General features: G+C 36.5%; 1 protein-coding gene across 4 annotated transcripts in view; it reads left to right on the forward strand.

Moving 5' to 3' along the window:
* Positions 1 to 22,873, forward strand: part of KIF6 (kinesin family member 6) — a 410,860-nt gene that overhangs the window by 78,030 nt on the left and 309,957 nt on the right. For all 4 annotated transcript variants that reach the window (XM_079148124.1, XM_079148122.1, XM_079148123.1 and 1 more), the window contains exons 4-5: positions 4,203 to 4,350; positions 9,701 to 9,810. In XM_079148124.1, the coding sequence (XP_079004250.1) occupies positions 4,203 to 4,350; positions 9,701 to 9,810 (258 nt within the window). The remainder of the gene's footprint in view (positions 1 to 4,202; positions 4,351 to 9,700; positions 9,811 to 22,873) is intronic.

The raw sequence follows: 22,873 nt of genomic DNA on the forward strand, positions 1-22,873 counted from the left end.
AAGAAAAAGAAATCAAAAACATGCAGATTTAAAAGGAAGACATTAAACTATCCCTATTTGCATTAGACATGATCACATATATAGAAAAGTCCAAGAACCTCTCTTAGCTTAGCGGGAAAAACCAAAGTCCAATTCATTGGCCACTACCTACCTAGGGGATCTTGCTTATGAAAAAGATGGTCTTATCATCTACTATTAGATAAGGTGGATCGGAGAATTTCTATATGGCAGACTCCGAGGTGAAGCTAGATTAGAGCTCCTAGTTTTTAAGACAAATTGAGGAAAGAGGTATGAAACAAGAACTGTTGATGAAAACCAGTAATAGATATTGATGTAGATACAATATTACATAGTTATATAGGGCTATTGAAAGGAATACACAAGTTTAATGAAGTTGTAAGATACAAGTTCAACTTATAAAAATCAAGTGTATTTCTATGCAACAGCAAAAAACAATCTGAAGATAAAATTCAAATATAAATTTTAGGAGAAGCTCATCAATTTCTGAAAAGAGATTCAGACCAGTCTTTTACTTTTAGCATTTTAAATATGGTATCCCATTACCTCTGGCCTAAATGAATCCTAATGAGAAATCTGCTGTTAATCTTATCGAGAATTCCTTGTATTTGATTAGTCACTTCTTTCTTGCTGCTATCAAGATTCTCTTTGTTTATAGACAGATGGATTGTGATGTGTCTAGGTTTGGATGTTTTGTGTTTGTTCTGTTTGGAGTTTATTGAACTTCTTGGATATGTCGATTAATACTTTTCCTTAAAATTTGAAAATTTGGGGTCATTGTTTCTTTAAATATTCCTTCTTCTCCTTTTAGGACTCCTGTCATGGATATGTTGGTCTCTGAGATCTCTGTTCCATTTTCCTTCATTTTTTTGTCCTTTCTCTTCCTGAGATTGGAAAATCTTAATTAACCCATTTTCCAATTCACTTATTCTTTCTTCTTCCAAGTCAAATTTGCTGTTGTAATGAATTGTTAATTTGGGTTATTTTACTTTTCAACCCCATAATTTCTCTTTGGTTCTTTTAAAATGTTACCTTTTTATTAATTGATCAATTTATGAAACATAATCTTTTTATTCCTTTGATTCTTTAAACATGCTTTACTATTATTCTTTGAACATATTTATAATAGCTAATTTAATTTTTACCTGCTTAGACATCCGGGCTTCCTTAAGGACTGTTTCCATTTTATTCCTGTATATGGGTGATATTTTCTTATTCCTTTGCATGTCTTCTAATTTTGTTTTTGAAAACTGGGCATTTTAAGTACTGTATTATGACAACCTTAGGAATCAGATTCCTACCCTCCCCAGGGTTTATTGTTGTTGTTAGTTGTTATTGTTGCTCTTCTGCCTGTTTATTTAGTGTCTATTCTGGTTTCATTCTGAAAGTCTATATCTGAATATGCCAGTGCTTTACAAAGCCCCTCATAGCTGTCTTATTCCATGGATTTATCTTCTAAGTTTTTGGTCGCCTTTTTTACCTCTATGTTTGCCATGCACAGCTTCTGAAGTCTATGCTTAATTAGTTTAGGCTAATGATTAGATAGAGATTTCTTTAAATGCCTTGAACTTACTGCTTGTGGAGAGTCTCAAGGATTTTCTCAAGTATGTTTTGGGCATACCCATAACCCTGAATGTGTGCGTGACCTTCTGGAATCCAAGCAATATGTCAGAGCTTTTCAAAGCACCTCACAGACATCTTATTTCACAGATTTTTCTTTTAAAATTTTGGTCACCTTTGTGCTTACCTCACTGGTATTGGGGCCTCAAGCAGCTGTATTGTTAAATACTTTCCACTGGTTATTCTCAACAAATACTCTGGGGATAGGGTTGCTCACGCTATGTAGCTCTTAGTGGTTCTTTCAGGTCACAGATGAGTTTTATACTGTAAGTGGTGCTTTTTCAGGGAGCTATGAGAAAGTACAGAAGTGACATTGCTTTGGGAATAGGGTTTTTGAGGAACTCCAAACCTGCCCTGCTCCCTTAAGTGTTATTTGGCTGCTGGTTTGCACAGCTCCTGTGGCTTCACGGCTGTTGTTTATCAAGGCTACTGGGGAGCTGCAGAAAGAGGGCTGAGAATTTTCAAGCTAAAACCATGGCACTTATTGTTCTACTGAGTTTCAGCTGTTTTTCTTAAATAAACATTCCTTGGATTATTGTGTACCTGTGGATAATTCCCAGGGTTCTGAAAAAGTTGATTTTGACCATTTTTACCACTGCTATCATTGTTCTTGTGAAGGAATAGATTTTTGAAGGTTCTTACACCACCATTTCTATTTCTTTATTTTTTAAATTTTTTTTCTCTAAGATGAGACTAGAAGAGGACATAAACACCTGGGGCCCAATAAATACTGGACACTGGAACCCTGGGATGCAGGGCCTCTAGATAAAGGAACTAGAGATAAACCTTGCCTGTTGGCATTTCTTTATTTAATTTTTTATTGTAGCAATGTAATAAATGGTCACAGGAGTATCTATTTCACACAATGCCCTATGAAACTGTGCTACCTAGTTTTCCATCCCATAGCAGATGAGGGTAGGGAGGGCACCTATTAGAGACAGGTAGGCAGAAACAATTGACTGAGAAAGAAGATTGAAGTATAAAAAAAGTAGAACAATCAGTGAGTACCAGTAGGGCACGCTATAGTACCCACTTTCCAAAGGCTGTATCTGTGTCAAAAGGAAAGTGTTAATTTTTGCTCCGTATTCATTGTTCTTCAAGACAGATCATGACTAATATATTATAAGAATTTTTATATCTAGAATCAATAAAACATTTAAGGTCTGATGTTAAAAGTTATAGATTTCATTTTCATAGAGCATTTGTGACCAAGAAATACCATATATCCAAATGAGATTGCTAATGGGACATTTCTGTTTCATTGGTGACAGATTCTGTTGAAAAGAAAGATTCTATAATCATCCACCTAAATGCATTACAGTAATTCCAACACAATTTCAAGTCTACTGTCCTCATGTGAAGACATGATGAAAAATGATTAAGCTTCTCCAAAGTAGAAAGGTGAACCACACAGTAGTAATACCTTTTTTCTCCCTGCCTATACTGAGTCCTTTAAGTTTATAAGCATCAATATCACCTGCTTACAGAACAAAGGATGCATTAATTTGTTGCTAATGATACTGTTAGTGTGTTAGTTGCATAAGATGCTGTGAACTTAACTGACTACGTCAGATAAAGTTCTAGGCAACAGCTGTGTGTTTTGAAGGGAATTAGGATGATAGGTCACTCAGCATGAGGGAGGGAAGGCATAAAAAGACCTAGAAAGAACTGTGAACAGGATCTCAGCAGAGTAGTAGAGCAGGAATCCCAATGTGAACTGTGAGGAGTGATCTCAGAGGAGTCATCTAATGAAAAAACCACTCACAATGTGGGTACCATTAGCTGACAGCATCATAGCTGTATTGATGAAAACATTTTGAGATCAAGGAGCCACTTGTAACAAAGTAAATGAATAAAAAGAAGTAAAGCCGAAAGAATTTACTATTTCGTGTGGCCTAGAAAAAGACCCACTTTTGAAAGCCTGAAATATGTCATACACATTGTTAAAAGTGTCTGTTACTGGTGGTGGTCTGCAGAGGCTGTGAAGATCCTGGGCTTTTGAGACCACCATCAAATCAAGGGTTGTTTTGCAGGGCTAAAGAACACATATGGACCAGCATCTTCCTAAAAAAAAAATAAAGTCATTCCAAGAAAGGAGAGAAGGGAAATTCCTAGCAGATTTTCAGTTGATGAGAATTAACTGTAGAAAATTACATTACAAGGTACATAGTAGCAAACTGTGTGTGTTCTAGTATCGTAGGAAGTGACTGTGTGAGGTAGCAGGTGTCAGGTGGACAGGTGACCAAATCACAGGTGTTATTTCCCCAGGATGGTCTTTCTACATATTCTTTGATTCTAGTCTAGCATAGTAAAATACAAAGAAAATATTTAAGATAGCTGAACTTTAGTTACGTGCTCTTTCTTAGAGGAAAAGGATCAATGTGCTGATATGCCTGGATTAAAATGTAAATTTTAGTCACAGTCACATGACTAAATATTTCTGTGGATATTTCTATAAATATCTTTTCCATAGAATTTAATAAGGTTGCTATTAGAATACAATCATCTAATACAAATGCAGGTAGCCACTTTGGTATTAAAAGTGTGCCCATTTTTCGTTGCAGTGTGCTGGCAGGTTACAATGGAACCATCTTTGCATATGGACAAACGGGCAGTGGCAAGACATTCACTATCACAGGCGGGGCTGAGCGTTACAGTGACAGAGGCATTATCCCAAGGACACTGTCGTACATTTTTGAGCAGTTACAAAAGGTATAAAACCAAGTTCATTTTGTGTTTGATAGATTCAGCAGAAATTTACTGTGGATGGGAAATTTATTGTGGTATTATATCGAAGTGAGAAAATATTATTGTGTAATAGCTCCAACCTTTACATTTGAAGAAAGGTTAAGATTTTGTTGGAGAAGTGGAAATTAAGAAGGCCCTCCTCATTAAAGTACTGCTAACTGAGCAAAGGATCAAAGGGAGTTCTTTCTGCTACAGCCACAGAGCTTAAAAGAGCAGATAACACCTCTTACCAATTAAAAGCTTATATTCCACATTAAAAAACCTAGGAATAATGGCACATGCCTGTAATCCCAGCACTTGGGAGGCTGAGGCAGGAGGATCACAAGTTCCAAATCAGCCTCAGCAATTTAGCAAGACCCTAAGCAACTTAGCGAAGCCCTGTCTCAAATAAAATATAAAAAGGTCTGGGGATGTGGCTCAGTGGTTAAGTGCCCCTGGGTTCAATCCCTGGTACCAGAAAAGAAAAAAAAAAAAAAAGAAGAAAAAAAGAAAAAAACTGAGGAAGAGTCTTTTAACCAAGCAGAACTTTCTTTTAGCTACCAAAGCACTAAACGGGATAGCATGGTTGCTATGTTTTCACAAAAAGAAGCTGAAGTTTACCAGAGTACAAATCCCATTGCAGTGAACATTACAGAATTATAAAGAGGAGTCCCTGTCTTTATTTTTGGTACTAGGAATTGAACTCAGAGTCACTTAGCCACTGAGCTACATCATAGCCCTTTTTCGTATTTTTTATTTAGAGACAAGGTCTTACCAAGTTGCTTACAGCCTCTCTAAGTTGCTGTAGCTGGCTCTGAACTTGTGATCCTCCTGCCTCAGCCTCCCTAGTGCTGGGATGACAGGCAGGCACCACCATGCTCAGCATCCCTGTCTTTATTATGTCATTTATTGAGTGCCTCCAAGGGCCTTATACTTTATCATTATTTAATACAACAAAAGTACAACTAACAAAGTAAGTATCCCCTTTTTATACTTGGGAAAACTGAGCCTCCATTTAAAAAATTTTTTGTGTGGATCCACATCTTATAAAGAGTTGAGCTGGAGCTCATCTCAGGTCTGTTCTACCATTTTCTATGCTTTTGCCACTACACACACTGCCTCTGTGGCTCAGACTGGCTTTATTTTATTGGTCATATTTAAACAAATTTACTATAATGAGTCCATTAACTTCTCCGGGTTTCATTTTCTCCACTCTGAAAGTAGGGTTTGAATTGTACTAGAAGATCTTCAGCATCCCTTCTGGTTCCAGCAGTTCCTTGGTTGTATTAATTCTGTACAACAAATGTCCTAAGTAGGTCACTGTAACAGTCACTCCAAAATTTCTCTACTGTATGTTATTTGCATTTCGAGTTGCAAAGATGTGAAAAATTGCTGAGATCTGCATAAGTCTAATTGCCATCCATAAAGTAGCAATTATCCATTAGTTCAGCTCATCTCTCACTAGCTCAAGCATGCCAGCTCTGCATGCCAGAAAACGTGGAAGAGAAAGAGTTGAGTGTAGCGCGTGTGCTGGATTCGAGACCCTTCTTTTCATTTACTCGTTTATTTTTTACATGAACAATTTTGTTCCCAGATTTCACAAACCAGGAATGTAGTTTCTAATAGTTTTTGTTGCTGTGGCCTAATCAGGAAGCCTGTTGTCTTGGAAAGATCACTGGGTTGGTGCAGGCTGGCCTGTCTGAGAATGTGTACTTCTGACATCATGTGACATTGGGGCAGTTGCTTAAGGTCTTGGTGTTATGGAGTTGCTGTGAGGGACTGGGCAGACAGTATTTAAGATATTGTCCAGGTCCTGGCACACAGTATTTGCTCAGTACATGATAGTTGTTATTTATTAGCACAGCCATTAATATTCATGTAAATGCTTGTGGCCAAACGATCCCTGACCAATTTCAGAGAACCCTTTGAAACTCTCAAAGCCCTGATTAAGTTAAACCAAATAAATAAGTCTTCTCCTAATGGAAAATATTTTTCATCTTCTTTAAAATTTCATGCAGTCCTAAAAGTCAAAATGTCACCCAAGTACTCACCGTCCGTCAGGTTCAGTGTTTTAGATCTGTTTGTCATGGGCATGACTCTAAACCCCATTTTCTTCTGCATGATCCTCAGTGATTTCCTGGACTTGGAGAAAGCTCATCAGACCAATTTATAGCCAGGGCAGCTCCCTGGAAATGGACAGATTTCCACGATGGGGAGCAGCACATCCATTTGTAACCACACCTGGCTCTGGTGAAATAAGTCAGGCAACTGAAAGTATATCATGAAGTCTGCCTGCTTTGTGTAGCTGAGGAGTGTACTCCAAGCTCTCCAGTCGATTGATTGCATTAGAGGACCAATGGAGCTCTCTAGAATTCTTTCTCTTTTTTTAAAATTTTTTTTTAGTTGTAGATAAACACCATCCCCTTACTTATTTGTTTTTATGTGGTGCTGAGGATCGAACCCAGCATCTCACATGTGCTAGGCAAATGCTCTGCCATTGAGCTACAACCCCAGTCCTCTCTATAATTCTTAAAGAAAGGAAACATTTGACTTATGCAAAGTCTTTATTTCAAGATAAACTAAGAGCCCAGGGCATACTGGGTCCTGAAATGCCTGTGAGTGTGATAAGAACACATTTTCACTGATTTTAAGAGAAGAAAATTGATTCCATTTATTTTAGAAATCACTGCTCATTATTTTTGAGTCTTGTGAGTTTCAAACTTGTTTGGGGGCAGGAGACAAGGCTGTCTGTGGGAAACATGTGTGTTACATTACAGTCTGGCAACCTAGACACTAAAAAGGAGTAATAAGGAAAGGTAGCTTGCCACAAAGCTCAATGAATTTTAAGTGTGTATTCCAATAAAAGTCCAGAAAATGCAGAAGAAACTGGAGGAGCCAAAGCCATTATCCCTATCATCTCAGAGCAGTAGACCTGCCATTTTCCTGACTTTATGATTTATTCAACTTTCTGGAAGAAGAGAATTTCTTCACTGCAGATGAACATATAAGTTGGCTGTTCTTTTTGCTTTTCTTTTCCATCCCTTTATATTCACATACTGAATTCTTCATTTGAAGTTTCTGGACATAATAATTTAAAGCAATATCCATGGTAAGATGGATGCAGTGGCATTTGCCTGTAATCCCAGCTACACAGGAGGCTAAGGCAAGAGGATTGCAGGTTCAAGACTAGCCTCAGCAACTTAGTGAGACCCCATCTCATAAATAATAATGAAAAGGACTGGAGGTATAGCTTAGTGGTAGAGAACCACTGGGTTCAATCCCTAGTACTAAAAAATATGATAAAACAATATCAATGACAAAGATAATAGTTGCAGTAACAATGATCCATTGGTCCCTGTGATGGTTAAGGACATTTTTGGAAGGATTTTAAATATATAGCCTTATTTCTCCATCACAATACTTCTGCAAGATCAAAGCTGTTATTCACTGATTATCATGCCAAAATAATCAAGGATCACTGTTATAAAAAGCACATCCAATATTCAAACCCAGTTCTGTCTGTATTCTCCAAGCTCCGAACTGTATGCTAAGATTTCAAACCATAATCTCTGGTTCATTCCAGCAATATTCAGATAAGTTTTAGAACAGGATCTCACAGTGTGACTGAATGATCCCTAAGGCCTTTAACATGCTCTGATTATCTTCCAGGGAGGGCAGAATATTTATGTTGACCATGGGACACATTTTCCAGGAGTATTTCATAGATTGTTTTGGGAAACACTGAATTAGACTAACAGCTTTACAGTCTCTTAGGCTTATAGTCTCTGAGACCTGTACTAAATCAAGCTACACATACAATTATGTTGAAATGGTGCCTTCACTAACACAGGATACCAATGCAATCAATAGGTCATTGTCAGGATAAGTTTTGGAGTCACATCAGCAGGATTCCAGAATTTGGTTGAGAGAAATTTGTTTAGCAAGAATTCAATCCATGTTGCCACCTTCACAGAACACCAGAGCATGGAATTTCAGCTGTAGCTCAGTGTTTTTATTATATTCATGTGTTGGTTGAAAGTACATTAATTTTTCATGTATCTTTTTTTTCTATGAGATGGTATATCTTTATTTGGATAGTGTGAGCTATTTTAGGACCAATAAATCATGTTACTTTTAAACTAAAGAACATATAGGGATTCATCTACAACTTCCTCACTTTCATGTGTGTGAAAACCAAGGCCTGATGATAGAAGTTCATGGCTGGTTGGACTGGGATTTCAGCTTTTGATTTGCAGGCCACTGTTCCTCTTCTTTTGAACAACACCTATGAAGTGGATTGTTCTTGTATATGACTGAGAATCAGGAATGTCATCTGAAGCAAATCCTCTCTGTTACTATCCACTGTGACATCATTCTTGCCACAAGACTCAAACATTTTCTCCCTTTAGTAAAAACATAATAATATTTGCAGAAATGAAAGCATTCATATTTTTGAGGTGGTGCTCTTTTTTGATATTTTGTATAGAAAACTGAACTTGAAATTCCCTGAAGAGCTCAAAAATATTCCTGCCATATTTCACCTCAGAAGGATTGGGTTCTTTTTCTCTATTAGCATAACTGAGACTTAGACCTGTCACCTTGGTTTTTTATCCCAATTACATTGATGCCTACATCATTGTGTTTCACTAATGACCACAGAAAACACCCTTTTCTAACCCTTAAATGAATATCCTTGATTTTCCCACTTGAGCCAGGAAAATTAACCCAACAAGCAAGGTGCGAACTGTTAGTGTCCTCTCTTACCTGACTGATATAAGTCATCTTCTGTCCCCAGAACTTGTTTTCATTGTTATCTACTTATGTCACCAGAAAAGTTTGCATATTAAAAAAGTTAAAAAAAAAGAATTATGATTAAAGATGGAAACTGTTTTGCTACTATAGTTTTTGAACCAAAGAAATGATCTCTGCCTTTTTTATGAATAGACTATTCATAGAATATAAGTGTGTATTTTCTCAGTAACTTTTTTTTTTGGTTTGGAAAGTAAAAAATGGTGTGTTATACAGTTCTGCAACCAAATTGGCTCATTGTATGTATACATTGACTTTTTATGTATAATGTGGAACCAATAAAAAATAACAGACTGAAGTTACTTGTAATCATGGGTGTTGGCCATTAAAAAAAAAAAGAAAAAAGTTCCGTGCATATGGTAACTGGCAACTTGAAAGTGTCACGAACTGAAAATGTAAACCACATAGAATGAAAGAGAATAGGAACAAAACTCTGAGGAAACTACGTTGATAAATGTGTTCATCTTTCTCTAAACTGAATTGTTATTTATAGTCATTAAATACTGTCTTACTCTTTTCCAATCAGGACAGCAGCAAAATATATACAACACACATTTCCTATTTGGAAATCTACAATGAATGTGGTTATGATCTATTGGATCCAAGACATGAAGCCTCCAGATTGGAAGATTTGCCGTGAGTAGTAGAACAACAAAGAATGGGGGAAATTATTTTCAGATGTTCCCTTCAATTGTTTTCTTTGAAACTTTATATGTTTCTGGTCTCAATCATAATTAGCAAATGCTGGATAACAGAATCTTTTTGTAATATAATGGATATTTTTTCAGTTATGACAAGTGGACAGTAGTGATGGGTACTGAAATAGCTTGAAACTCATTTCTTAGGAAAATCTCTTTTGGAGCTGGTGTAAGACAGGGGTGCCTGAGTGGGTGCTGAGAGGACTGATGGGATATGACAGTGGTACTTTACTCCTGCCACATGAAACCCTTTTATTCCTCTAATCATGGCCTTCTTCTGAAGAAGTATTCAAATTCGAGTTCAAGCAGCAAATAGGCAACTCTGAGAGAGAAAAAGAGCATTTTAAGTTTTCCCCAATGCTTTTCTACTTTCATTCAGGCTAATGTTGATAATCATTTGATCTGATTGGCAATTTCATGACTGAAATATAGAGTTCTCAGAGCCTATCTATCAATGCAGCAAGTTACCCCACAAGCTTTCACATAATATTTCTCAATGTTTGTTTTAATATCTGCCTCAATTAGACATATTAGTAACATTAATGTGTCACAGACTTTTGTCCGGGCATCATCATATAACATGAGTTGCCCACAAGGATACATTTTAATATTGTGTTACATATTCTAAAATAATTCAGGAATACTTATTAATTCTCTGTAAAAAAGATTACCAACCATTTGATTATTTTAATTTGTAAAAAATTATGGATACATAGTAAAATAACTTACAATATAAGGATTACAAGAGTTTAAGGACTCTATTCTCCCATTGATGTTGGTTGAGAGTTTTTGCATATCATCTCTTTCACGTTTGCAATACTCATGAAAGGGAGTTAGGAAAGGGAATTATTATTTGTATTTTAAATATTTGTGTAAGAATTAAAAGAAAGAAGAGATTTCTGGCTCCATGGAAGGAAGAACTTTAAAGAACTATTAGAATAACTGGGCATGCTGGTACCTGCCTATAATTTCAGGGACTCAGGAGACTGAGGCATGAGGATTGCAAGTTCAAGGCCAGCCTCAGCAACTTAGGGAGACCCTGTCTCAAATCAAAAAATATAAAGGGTTGAGGATGTATATCAGTGGTAAAGAACCCCTGGGTTCAATCCCTAGTACCAAAACACAAAAAAGGACAACAACACAAATCTATTAAAATAAAGTTTACAAAGAAGTGTAAAACTTCTTACACAAGAAGGATAGGAGCAATAACATTTGACAGGAAGGAGTGGTAGGAAAGGCTGTGTGTTGAGAGGTGCTGCGTCTGAATGTCTGTGTCCACCCAAAATTCGCATGTTAAGACCTAATCACCTTTGTGATAGTATTAGGATATGTTTGTGGTGTGAGATGTCATTAGACTGTAAAGGTGGAACCCTCCTAAAGAGAATTAATGCTTTTACAAAATAGCCACAAAGATTCATGTCAAAGACATAGTGACAAACTGGCATTCTGTAATCCAGAAGAGGACCCTCATGGGTACCTAGCCATGCTTACATTCTGATCTTGGACTTCGAGCCTCTTCTGTGATAACCAAATGTTCATTGTTTATAATCTCCTACTTTATGATATTTTGCTATAGCAGCCCAAATGGACTAAAACAAGGTATCATTCAAAATAATTTAGAAAAGCCAATGGAAGCCAGTTTTGGCAAGGAACCAAAGACAGGTTTTTAGTTTGAGATTGATCTTCATTATAATTTGACTTCTTAATTAACTTTCTAGCCACCAGTCTGATCTGTATATCTCTAGACTAAATTGTGTTTAAAATTGCTTCCAACAAGTTACGACTACATCTAACAGCTCCATGGCTGCTAATAATCTGGGAATGAAGAGTTTGTCTACTGTGAACATAGAGAAACCAGAGAAATATGAAAAAAAGACATAAATTGATTATACTTAACACCTTGAATTTGATCATATTCAAAAGAAAGGAAGAGGAGGACAGGAGGGAAAAGGGGGTGAGGAAAAGCAGGGGGATCATGAACTGAAATTGAATTCCATGCACGTATGAATTTGTCAGGATGAACCCAATTACTATGAATAACTATGAAGCTCTACTTTAAAAAATGCACAAAACACAAAGAAGAAAAGAAAGGAAGAAAGGTGATAACAGAAGGTTATTTTCCACACTGGGGAGATAAAGTATAAAGAGATATGACTGCCCAGAGCTCCAGAACTAATTGGTTAATAGTGAGCAAGGATAAAGAAACCAGATATCCATTCACTTTCATGTCATAGTAACAAAAATGACTCTGGAAACTAAGGAGTCAATTAAAAAGGGGATTTCCATCAGAAAATTTGATTGGGCGATGGTGACAAATTTTGTACATATAACTTTGGTCTCCAAGAATACCATACTCAGTGTTTATACTTATAATTCCTCTGAGGTAGGAAGTATGCCTTACTTGATTTTGTAGTCTTCTCACTTCCTATGCCAAATTAAATCCTTAATAATTTTTTAAATTATTAAACTAAAACTATGAAGTTGAGAGGATGGGAGAAGAAAGAGAGAAAATAGCCCCTGAGCTCTATTCATCTGAACTTAATTGACCTGATTAGGTACAACCAAACTGTGGTAAGAACTAGGAGCAAAGAAAGTCCATTGGACTCTGAGATAGACAATATAATATAAAGAGTACTTGGTTAGAAATTAGGAAATTTGAGTTGTAGTCTTAGCTATAATCTTAAATTCTTTCATTTTTCTGTGTTTTTCTTTATCTATAAGATGTGGGCATTGGATTAAATAATATTTAGCAACTTTCTAACTTCCAATGTCTGCAGTTAAAGGATTGGTGATCTTTATAGAATAGGATTTATTTGGTGACCTTTCTCCATTTCACAGAAGAATAAGAAGTGGTTTAGATATTTTCTAATGTTCTCCTTCTAAAAATGAGCAATGGTAGTACCTTAATTCACTGTGTGTCCTCTGCATACCTCAGCAAACTTGACATTTAGTAATTATTCTCAATTTTGGTCAGATTGTCTCTATAGAGCTTGCTAGCTTTTTTTCTTAAACTACGGTTTTTCTTTAGTAGCTTTGTCCTTTTATTGGAGAATGAGTTTTCTGAGTTGGGTTAGTTAAGTGACTTCAGTTACAAAACTGAGTTCATTTTCAAGGAACTACACATGTGTGTGCACACAAAAGTGATCTGAAAGATGTTCTTATTCTTACATTTTGTATTATAATTAATTAATAACAAATATTAAAATACCACTGAGAAAGAAGATTCTCAAATAGTGTTCTAGAGTCTGTTTACTTCAGATAGATTTAATACTATAAAATTCCAGAACAATTTAAGAATTATATAGTACTTCGATGTGGGGGATAATGGAATTTGACTGGTATTGCATCTGCTAGTTTTCTGGGCAGTGTGAGAGTTAGAATGGTTTGCCTTTTACAAGATTATAACATAACTTTTTATAATGGAATGTGACTTTGCTATACTGTCTAGGATTAAAAGTATGCGCTGTTAATCTGGTTTCACACACTCTTGAACTGGGGCAAGCTCTAACTCTGAAATCCTATCTGTCTGGTCTGCTAGCTTCATTGTTGTGAGCTGAAATGTTCTAAACACTCTGAATGCCTTCCAAAAATAGTAGGCAAAATGTTTGTTGACCTTGATCCCCTCCCCTTGCAATCATCTATTTGAGGGACAATGGCAATATACACATTTGATACTTTCAGCATTTTAATACCAGGCTTAACCATGTAAAATTGTCGCATTCCTACACGAGGCTTAACCATGTAAAATCAAACTCACATTCAGTTTGGTGTTGCACAATAGTCATGAATAACAGCTTCCTCACATATCACCTGTGGATGCTCTTCTCACATACATTCTGCCTTTTCTTTTACATTCAAATTAATTCTGTCTCTGCTACTGCAGAAGTTTTGCCTATAAATTGCCTGTAGATTTTGTGTATATGATGTCAGAGCACCAGATTAAAGTCAATTGCTGTTTTGCAAATGTTGCTGTAGTCTTTTGAGAAAATATGGGAAACACTGACATCCAAATTGGCAATCAAAAGTGATTAGCCCAAGACTCTACCAAGAGGAAATACATAACTGAATAGTTTATACCTATTATAGAAATTGAATCCATAATTTAAAAGGTCTCAAAAAGAAATTTCTAGATAAAGGTGATCTAAAAGACTTCTGCCAAATACTTTAAAAACTATTTTACATGGCCTTTTTCAATAAATAGAAAAGAGAGTGTTAGAGATGTAGTTCAGTGATAGAGAATTTGCCTAGTATGTGTGAGACCATGGATTTAATCCCTACCACAACCCAAAAAGCAAAACAAGCAACACAATAATAAAAGACTACAGACTAATATCTCTCACAAGTAGGCTCAAAAGTTCTTAACAAACTATCAGCAGTTGATTTCAACAATGTATAAAATGACTAAGTGGAATTTATTACACATTACAAAGCTAGTTCAAAGTAACCTACCATATCCACAGGCTAAAGAAGAATTACGTAAAATAGAAGTATTTGACACCCATTCATTATAGAAATCTCAACAAGTTAGAACAGAGAAGCATCACCTCAATTTATTAAAGAGCATCTACAAAATCCTACAGCTAATGTCACATGTAATGGTGAAAGATTGAATGTTGTCCCTCTAAGATTAGGAACAGCGAAAGAATATTCACTTTTACTGCACTTATTCAACATAGTCTGGAAGTACTAGCCATTGTAATAAAGTAAGAATAAGAAATAAAAGGCATACATATGGAATGGAAGAAATAAGACTATTCTCATATATAAATGATATTATTATTACATATAATGTTCCAAAGAATTTATAATTTCTTCTGGAGGAAAAAAAAGAAACAGAGGGAACCCTTTCTAACTTATTCAGTGAGGCCCATATACTAATACTGAAAAAAAAAAAAACAGATAAATACATTACAAAAGAAGAAAACTATAGATTAGTATCTATTATGAACATATATGCAAAAATTTTCAACAAATTATTAGCATATAATATTTAATAATATAGAAAAAGAATTATATATCATAACCAAGTGGGATTTATTGAATATATGCAATACTCTTCAACATTCAAAAATCAATTAATGTAATCCATTGTATCAAGACTAAGGAAGAAAAATTATATGATTGTATCAGTAGATGCAAAGAAAACTAGAAAAATTTAATATCCATTTGTGATAAATATTGTGTATAAAGGAGATTCTCCTAACTTGATAAACAGTATCTTCAAGACATCTGTAGCTAACAACATCCTTAATGGCAAAAAGCTAGAGGCTTTTCCTTTAAGATGGGATACAAGGCAAGGATCTGACTCCCACCCTCTTACCTAACACTTGACTGAAGTCCTACCTAATTCAATAAGACAAGAAGAGGAAATACAGAATGCTAGGAGGGAAAGAATGCAACTATCTTTGTTCACAGATAACACAGTGTACATAAAGCATAACAAAAAATCGACCAGAAAAGTCTTTAAATAAGTATTATAGAAAGGTTTCAGAACACAAAGTTAGTGAGTGTACCAAGTCTATTTATTTCTTATACAACCACAATAAATAGTTGGAATTTGAAATTTTGAAATTTAAAACAATAGCACTTATATTAGCAGCAAAAATAAAATATGTGGGTATGACTATGACAAAACATGCCCAAGATCTCTATGAGGAAAACTATAGAACTCTAATGAAATAAATTGTCAAAGATCTAAATAAAGGATTTTTCTTGTTCCTAAATAAGATATAGTTAAGATATCAATTCTTTCTAACCTGATTTGTAGATGAAGTATGGATCCATTCAATCCCAATAAAAGTCCTGGCAAGAAATTTTGTGATATCAACAAACTGATTTTATATGGAAAGGCAAAAGACCCATAATAGCCAGCACAATACCAAAGAAAGAGAACAAAGTTAAAGCACAGACACCACCTATCTTGAAGACATACTGTAGAGATTAATAATCGAGGCAGTGAGTGTGGTATTGGCAAAAAAGAAAATTGACAAATACATCAATAGAACATAATAGAGAGTCCATAAATAGACCCATACAAACATAGCCAACTGGTTTTTGACAAAGGAGCTAAGACAATTCAATGGAAAAGGGTCTTTTCTAGAGATGGTACTGGAACAACTGGACATTCATATGTGAAAAAGTGAATACAGACACAGACCTCATGTGTCTTACAATGATTAACTTGAAATGAACCATGACCTAAATATATAATGCACAACTAAGTATTATGAAAGATAACATAAAAAAATTCTAAGTGACCTTGGGTTTGGCAATGAATTTTTAGACATAGTAACAAAGCATGATCCATGAAAGAAAAAAATGATAAGTTGGACTTCACTAAATTTAAAATTTTCAGTTCTGTGAAGGAGACTGTTAAGAGAGTGAAAAATACAAGTCATATGCTGAAAGAAAATAATTACCAAACACATGTCTGAATGAAGATTGTCATCCAAAATTTACAAAGAACTCTTCAAACTCAACAGTAAGAAAATAAATGACCCAATTAAAATATGGACAAATAATCTCAACAGATACCTCATTAAAGGTGATGTTTAGATGCAAATAAGTATATGAAAGGAAATTCAACATTGTGTCATTAGAGAATTTTAATCAAAACAAGAACAAGATAACAGTACGTACCTAAGAGAATAGCTAAAATGCAAAATACCATCAACACCAAATGCAGGCAAGGACATGGAACAACAGTAACCCTCATTGCCAGTGGAAATGCATAATGGTACAGCCACTTTGGAAGACAAAAATGGAAATTTCTTATAAAGCTAAACATACTCATATACAACCCAGCAAATGTGCTCCTGTGTTTACCCAAATGAGTTAAAAACATATTCACACCAAAACTTGCCTACAACGTATGTAGTAACCTAATTAATAATTGCCCCAAACTGAAAACAACCAAGATGTTCCTCAACAGTTGAATGGATAAACTGTTATATTCATACAGTGGAATGGAATATTATTTGGTGATAAAAAGAAATGAGCTATTAAGCCACAAAAAGACATGGAGGAAATTTAAAGACTATTGCTAAGTACAAAAGCCAGTAAGAAACTATATACTATATTATTCCTCTACAAGACCTCCTGGAAAACACAAACTGTAGAGACAGTAAAATGATCATGGTTGACAGAGAATGAGGGACAGGAGTTAAAGAAGAAACTGGGGAAGCACAAGGGATTTTTTTGGGTGATGGAACTATTCTGTGTGATATCATCGTAGTGGATACCTGACAGCCATTTGTCAAAACCATAGCTTTTACAACAGAAAGGGCAAACCCTAATGTAAACTTTAGACTTTTGTTAATGAAACAACATAAAGGAATAAACTGTTGACACAATAGACAACTTAGATGAATCTACAGGAAATTTTACTAAGTGATAAGAGTCGATCCCAAAGCATTATATGTTATATAAGTCCACTTATATAGTATTCTTTTTGCAGGGGAGAGCAGTGGGGATTTAACTCAGGGGTACTTGACCACTGAGCCACATCCCTAGCCCTATGTTGTACTTTATTTAGAGACAGAGTGCTATTGCTTAGCACCTCACTTTTGCTGAAACTAGCTTTGAACTCATGATCCTCCTGCCTCAGCCTCCAGAGACATAATATTCTTTCTTTTTTTTTTTTTTTAACAGACTGCATTTTGATTTACTTTACACAAATGGGGTACAGCTTTTCATTTGTATGGTTGTACACAATGTAGATTCATACCATTCGTATGATCATACATGTACATAGAGTAATGTTGTCTGTCTCAGTCCAATATCTTTCCTTCCCCCACCCCGTCCCACCCCATTTCTGAGACATAATATTCTTTAACAAACATAATGAGATCAGATTAATTAGTAGATGACAGGACTTGGGGAGGGGAGAGCAAATGGTTACACGAGGGCACGGGAGACATCCTTGCGTGAAGATCTTCCGTATCTTCACAGTAACTGGATACACAAAACTACTCATGTTAAAATTGCTTGTAACTAAATGCACACATGGGTATACACACACACAGTGTAAGTATATCTGGGAAAATATTGATGCCAGTGTCCTATTTGTGATATTTTAATATAACTTTGCAAATGTTCTCATTGAAAAAAATGGGCAATGAATCCTTGAGATTTCTCTTCTTTATTTCCTATAGCTATATGTGAATTACAATTATCTCAAAGTAAAATGTTTTATTTTTAAAAAGACTATACATACGTATGCATATACACTTATGTGTATTAAATCTATTCTGTATTTAGTAATTCAAAGTAAAAATAGAACTTCTTTTTTTTGAAAACACCTTATGTCACATACTGTAAAGGGGATAGAGTTAGAACTAAATATGTCTTTTGAAGTAAAACAGTGTAACTGTTGGTCTTAGCTGTAGGGAAAATAGTCACCTTACTTTGGTATAATTTTAGTATTCCTAAATAGGGAAACATATTTCATCTAAATTTACAATAATTGTCACAGTTAAGACTGTAAAAGAGTCAGTAAACTCCAGCATCCAGTATTGAAATCTTGGTTTTGTTTTGATTTTTAAATAATTTGTCATCAAAAGGGGAAAAGTTGCCAGGTGCAACTTTAGTCACCACATTTCTAATACCTACTGGGTAGAAAGCACTGCAGAGCACTGCAGTAGTCACAGGAAAGACTGGTGCACAGTCTCTGTCTCCAGGGCTTACATTTGAGCCAAGTGAATTCACTCAGTAAAAAAACCATTTATTGAGACCCAGTTGTGCCTCAGGCACTGTGCTGGGCACCGAGTTTACTAACACAGTGTCTGCTTTCCTGCAACTTGCAGCAGAATGGATAAAACTCGACAAAACTGCATAAGGTAGACTATGGAAAACATCACAGTAAAGGCACAAAGAATGGTAAGGACCCAGAAGAGAAAGAAATCACATGGGTGAAGGACATCAGGAAAAGATTCATGAGAAATCAGTGCATGAAATTGTCCTTGAACGTAGGGCTACCCTACGTTTGGGGCAGTAGAATGTGACATTGGAGTGCAGACAGACACAGAGTAATTGAAAAGCACAGCGCTTGTTCTGTGATAGATAGCTCATAGACCTGCCTCCTGGGACCTAGTAAGGGAGTGGGCAGGAGCATCAGAACTGAAAAGGTATGAATTCAGGGCCTGGGCAGCAAGCTGTGTCCCTTGGAACTTCTCTTTAGGAGAAAAATCAGTCAGTAGTATGTAGAAGTGGAATGAGATAGACAGGCATCAGGGCATTGTGGAAAGTTATTAAGGTCATTTGGGTGATGGTGGGGTTTAAAAAGAGGGGTAAAATTGGAAGCTTCTATAATCTAGTGGCTTAAAATTTAATTATGTATAAGAATCCAAGGGATGATTGTTAAAAATACAACTCCATGGCCTCTACCCCAAGAAAATTCAACGATGTTTGAATAAGACTCCTGGCAATTCTAATGCAGGAGGTCTGTCATCATCCCTTCCCCCATCCACCTAGGGAAAGTTTTTTTTTTTTTTTTTAGAAATACCACAAAAGTCTTTCCAAAAAGGATAGTGAGCCAATATTAATTGAGCACTTATTGTGTGCCAGTGCTCACAATGGACTAAAGATGTGGATATTTGGCATAATTATTATGAGGAATGGATAAAAAAGTTCCAGGCACATTGTATTAGCCAGCTTTCATCACTACAACCAAAATATCTGACAATAACAACTTAGAGGAGGAAAAGTTTATTTTGGGCTCACAGTTTCAGAGGTTTGGTCTGCAGTTGGCAGACTTCGTCACTCCGGATCTGAAGCAAGGCAGAATATCATGGCAGAAGAGCGTGGCAGAGGAAAGCCATCAGCTCCTGGCAGACAAGAAGCAGAGAGAGAACACTCAAATCCAAGGATCCAGGGACAAGATAAAATCCCCAAGGGTATGTCCCCAGTGACCTACTTCCTCCAGACACACCCCAACTGCCTTCAGTTACTACCCAGTAATCAATTCAAATTATCAATCCATCACATGAATTAATCCACCAATTAGGTTATAGCTCTAATAATCCAATGATTTCACCTCTGCACATTACTGCATTGCTTAACACATGAGCTTTGCAGGACACACGTGAGCTTGCAGGACAAACCTCATATCCAAGCCACAACATACACGAAAATATTATTTATCAAGCTGATACTTGGCTGAGGTTGGAGACTAAACATGATGGAGATTTTCTTCAGCCTTCTCTGAACCCCAGGATGAATTCATTGTCCTTCTTTGGTACACCCAGAGAACCACAGAACATCTTATCACTTACCAGGTAAGATTGAAATGATCAGTTTGAGTCTTTTCTACTATACTAGAGCTCTTCAAGGTCAGGAACAGGTGCTTGCTGGAGCTTGCAGAGTGCAGGTCCAGGGCTTCCTGTCCCAATTCTCTTAAAAAATTATTGTATCACTACCTTGAAGAGAGTATGAGAACTGCCAAACAGGAATTTCTGGAACTTCCTGCTTCCCACCCTCCTTCCTACTCACCTACTTTCCTCTCCCCTTGAGATCTTGGTCCTTTGCAAAGGACAATTCTTCTGTTTACACTTTGTACACTTTTTGCATCAACCCTAAGCCTCCTTTGTTTGACTCACACATTTTGTGTTTAACTGATTTTAATATAATGCCTTTAGGTGAGGGATGCATCCTTCACTTCTTTTTATTGTTGTTCTAGTGACACATGAGAGTAAAATGCATTTTTACACATCATACATACATGGAGTATAACTTCTCATTCTTCTGGTTGTACCTAATGTGGAGTTATACCAATCATGTAGTCATATATGCGCACAGGATAATAATGTCCGATTCATTTTATTACCCTTCCTACCCCTTTACCTCATTGCCTCTCTTCACTCCCCTCTGCCCAATCCAAAGTACCTCTATTCTTCCCTAGCTGCCCCTGCCCCTTATTGTGAATTAACATCTCCATATCAGAGAAAACATTCGGCCTTTGGTTTTGGGGGACTGGCTTATTTCGCTTAACATGATATTCTCCAGCTCCATCCATTTATGGCCAAATACCTAATTTCATTCTTCTTTAAGGCTGAGTAATATTCCATTGTGTGTGTATGCCACATTTTCTTTATCAATTCATCTTTTGAAGGGCATCTAGGTTGGTTCCATAGTTTGGCTATTGTGAATTGAGCTACTAGAAACATTGATGAGACTGTGTCACTGTAGTATACTGATTTCAAGTCCTTTGGGTATAGGCCAAGGAATGGGATAGCTGAGTGAGCTGATGATTCCTCTCCAAGTTTTCTAAGGAATCTCCATACTGCTTTCCATAATTCTTGCACCAATTTGCAGTCCCATCAGCAATGTAAGAGTGTATCTTTTCCCCCACATCCTCATCAACACTTATTGTTGCTTTTACTTTTCATAATTGCCATTCTGACTGGAGTGAGATGAAATCTTAGTTTTGATTTGCATTTCTCTAATTGCCTAAAATGTTGAACATTTTTTAATATTTGTCCATCCATTGTATTTCTTCTTCTGTGAAGTGTCTGTTCAGTTCCTGAGCCCATTTGTTGATTGGGTTATTTGGTTTCTATTATTAAGCTTTTAAAATTTACCTAATTGTAAGGAATCCTGCGAAAACCACACCAGACACAGGAAATCACATAAGGGAGTTTATTAAGCAAACAGAGTGTCTCCCTGCAGGGTAAGAGAGAAAATGAGAGGAAAAGAGAAAGGAAAGAGAAAGGGCATGCGCTAGAGAGAGTGGAAAGTGAGGAGGAGAAAGAAAGCAAGTCGGGGAGAGAAAAGCAAGAGAAAGGATGGCGGTGAAGCTATCTTTAAGAATCCCGCCAGGCTAACAGGGGACCAATAATGGAGAAGGACACTTGCAAGCTGACTGATGAACCGGTAACTAGCTAGGATGTTCACAGACTGACAGTAGTTGGGAGGCGGGGAAAATGGCTGCACCAGAAAGGGCGGGGAGAGCAGCTTTCAGACTGACAAGCTAGGTTGTGATGCAACCTAATGGGCAGGGGAGCAGCTTTGTATTACATTCCCCCGTTTCTGTTTTTTTGAGAAAATCTTTTGTTCTCCAGTTTTTTCCGAAGCCTTCTCTCTCCTTCCTGCCTAAGTGACTAGGGCTGGTTTTGCAGGTGAGATGTAAAAAGTCCATTCTCCCAGGGGCAGTCTCAATTTCCAGACTTCCAGAGGCAGATGGTTTTCATGGACTTCATTTCCTTGATTTAACTGATCCCCAATTTCTACACTAACTGCCTGTCCCCAATTCTAGCTTAACTCCTTTACTGCTTTAGGGAAAGGGGGCGATGACCGATCTGGCTTCTTCGAGCTGGAAGGGGGCAGCATGGAGCAAGCAGTTTGGAGTTCCCTTTTTAGAAATTGGGTTAATTGAGGGGTCCATGGTAGAAGTCTGGTTGGGAAGAGCAGGTTGTAAAGGCCTCTGGGGATGGGTGCTTCTATGAGAGAAGAACAAAAAGACATGAGTACTGAAATGAGATTAATACAATATAAATGTTGCAGAATCTGGAACATGCCAAGGAATATCATAAAGAAGACAGAAGTCAATAATTCCTCACCAGGGGGTGGAAGAACTGAGTTGTTCCCATAACAAGGCCTAGCAAAGGCTGGAGAGGACAAGGCCTTTATTTGGGAACTTTAACATTGTCTAGGTTATCAGGAATGTAAACACAACATTTAGTAGAGATACTAGCAAACAGATTAAGCCTGTGTCTGTAGGCCTTAAACTGACTAAAAACTTCTGACTCTGGCAGTTTCTCTTGATAGTTATCAGGCACATTTGACTAAGAATCTCTCTTTTGTAGCTTTTAGTCTTTTTTCTAGTGGGCTAACACAAGTGTACATCTTAAGTTACATTTAAGTATTATTTCTTTTAAATGCCCAAGAATGGCTATATTTTGGTTTTAACTGTTTTGCTAGGTGTTTAAGATCAAGCTGGTCAAAGTGACCTGTTCCTGTCTGTTAAAGAGTCAGCTGAGTTCCCATGGGGGTCACTCATAGAGAAT

This window comes from Sciurus vulgaris (assembly GCF_902686455.1).
Source record: "Sciurus vulgaris genome assembly, chromosome: 7".
Taxonomy (NCBI): domain Eukaryota; kingdom Metazoa; phylum Chordata; class Mammalia; order Rodentia; family Sciuridae; genus Sciurus; species Sciurus vulgaris.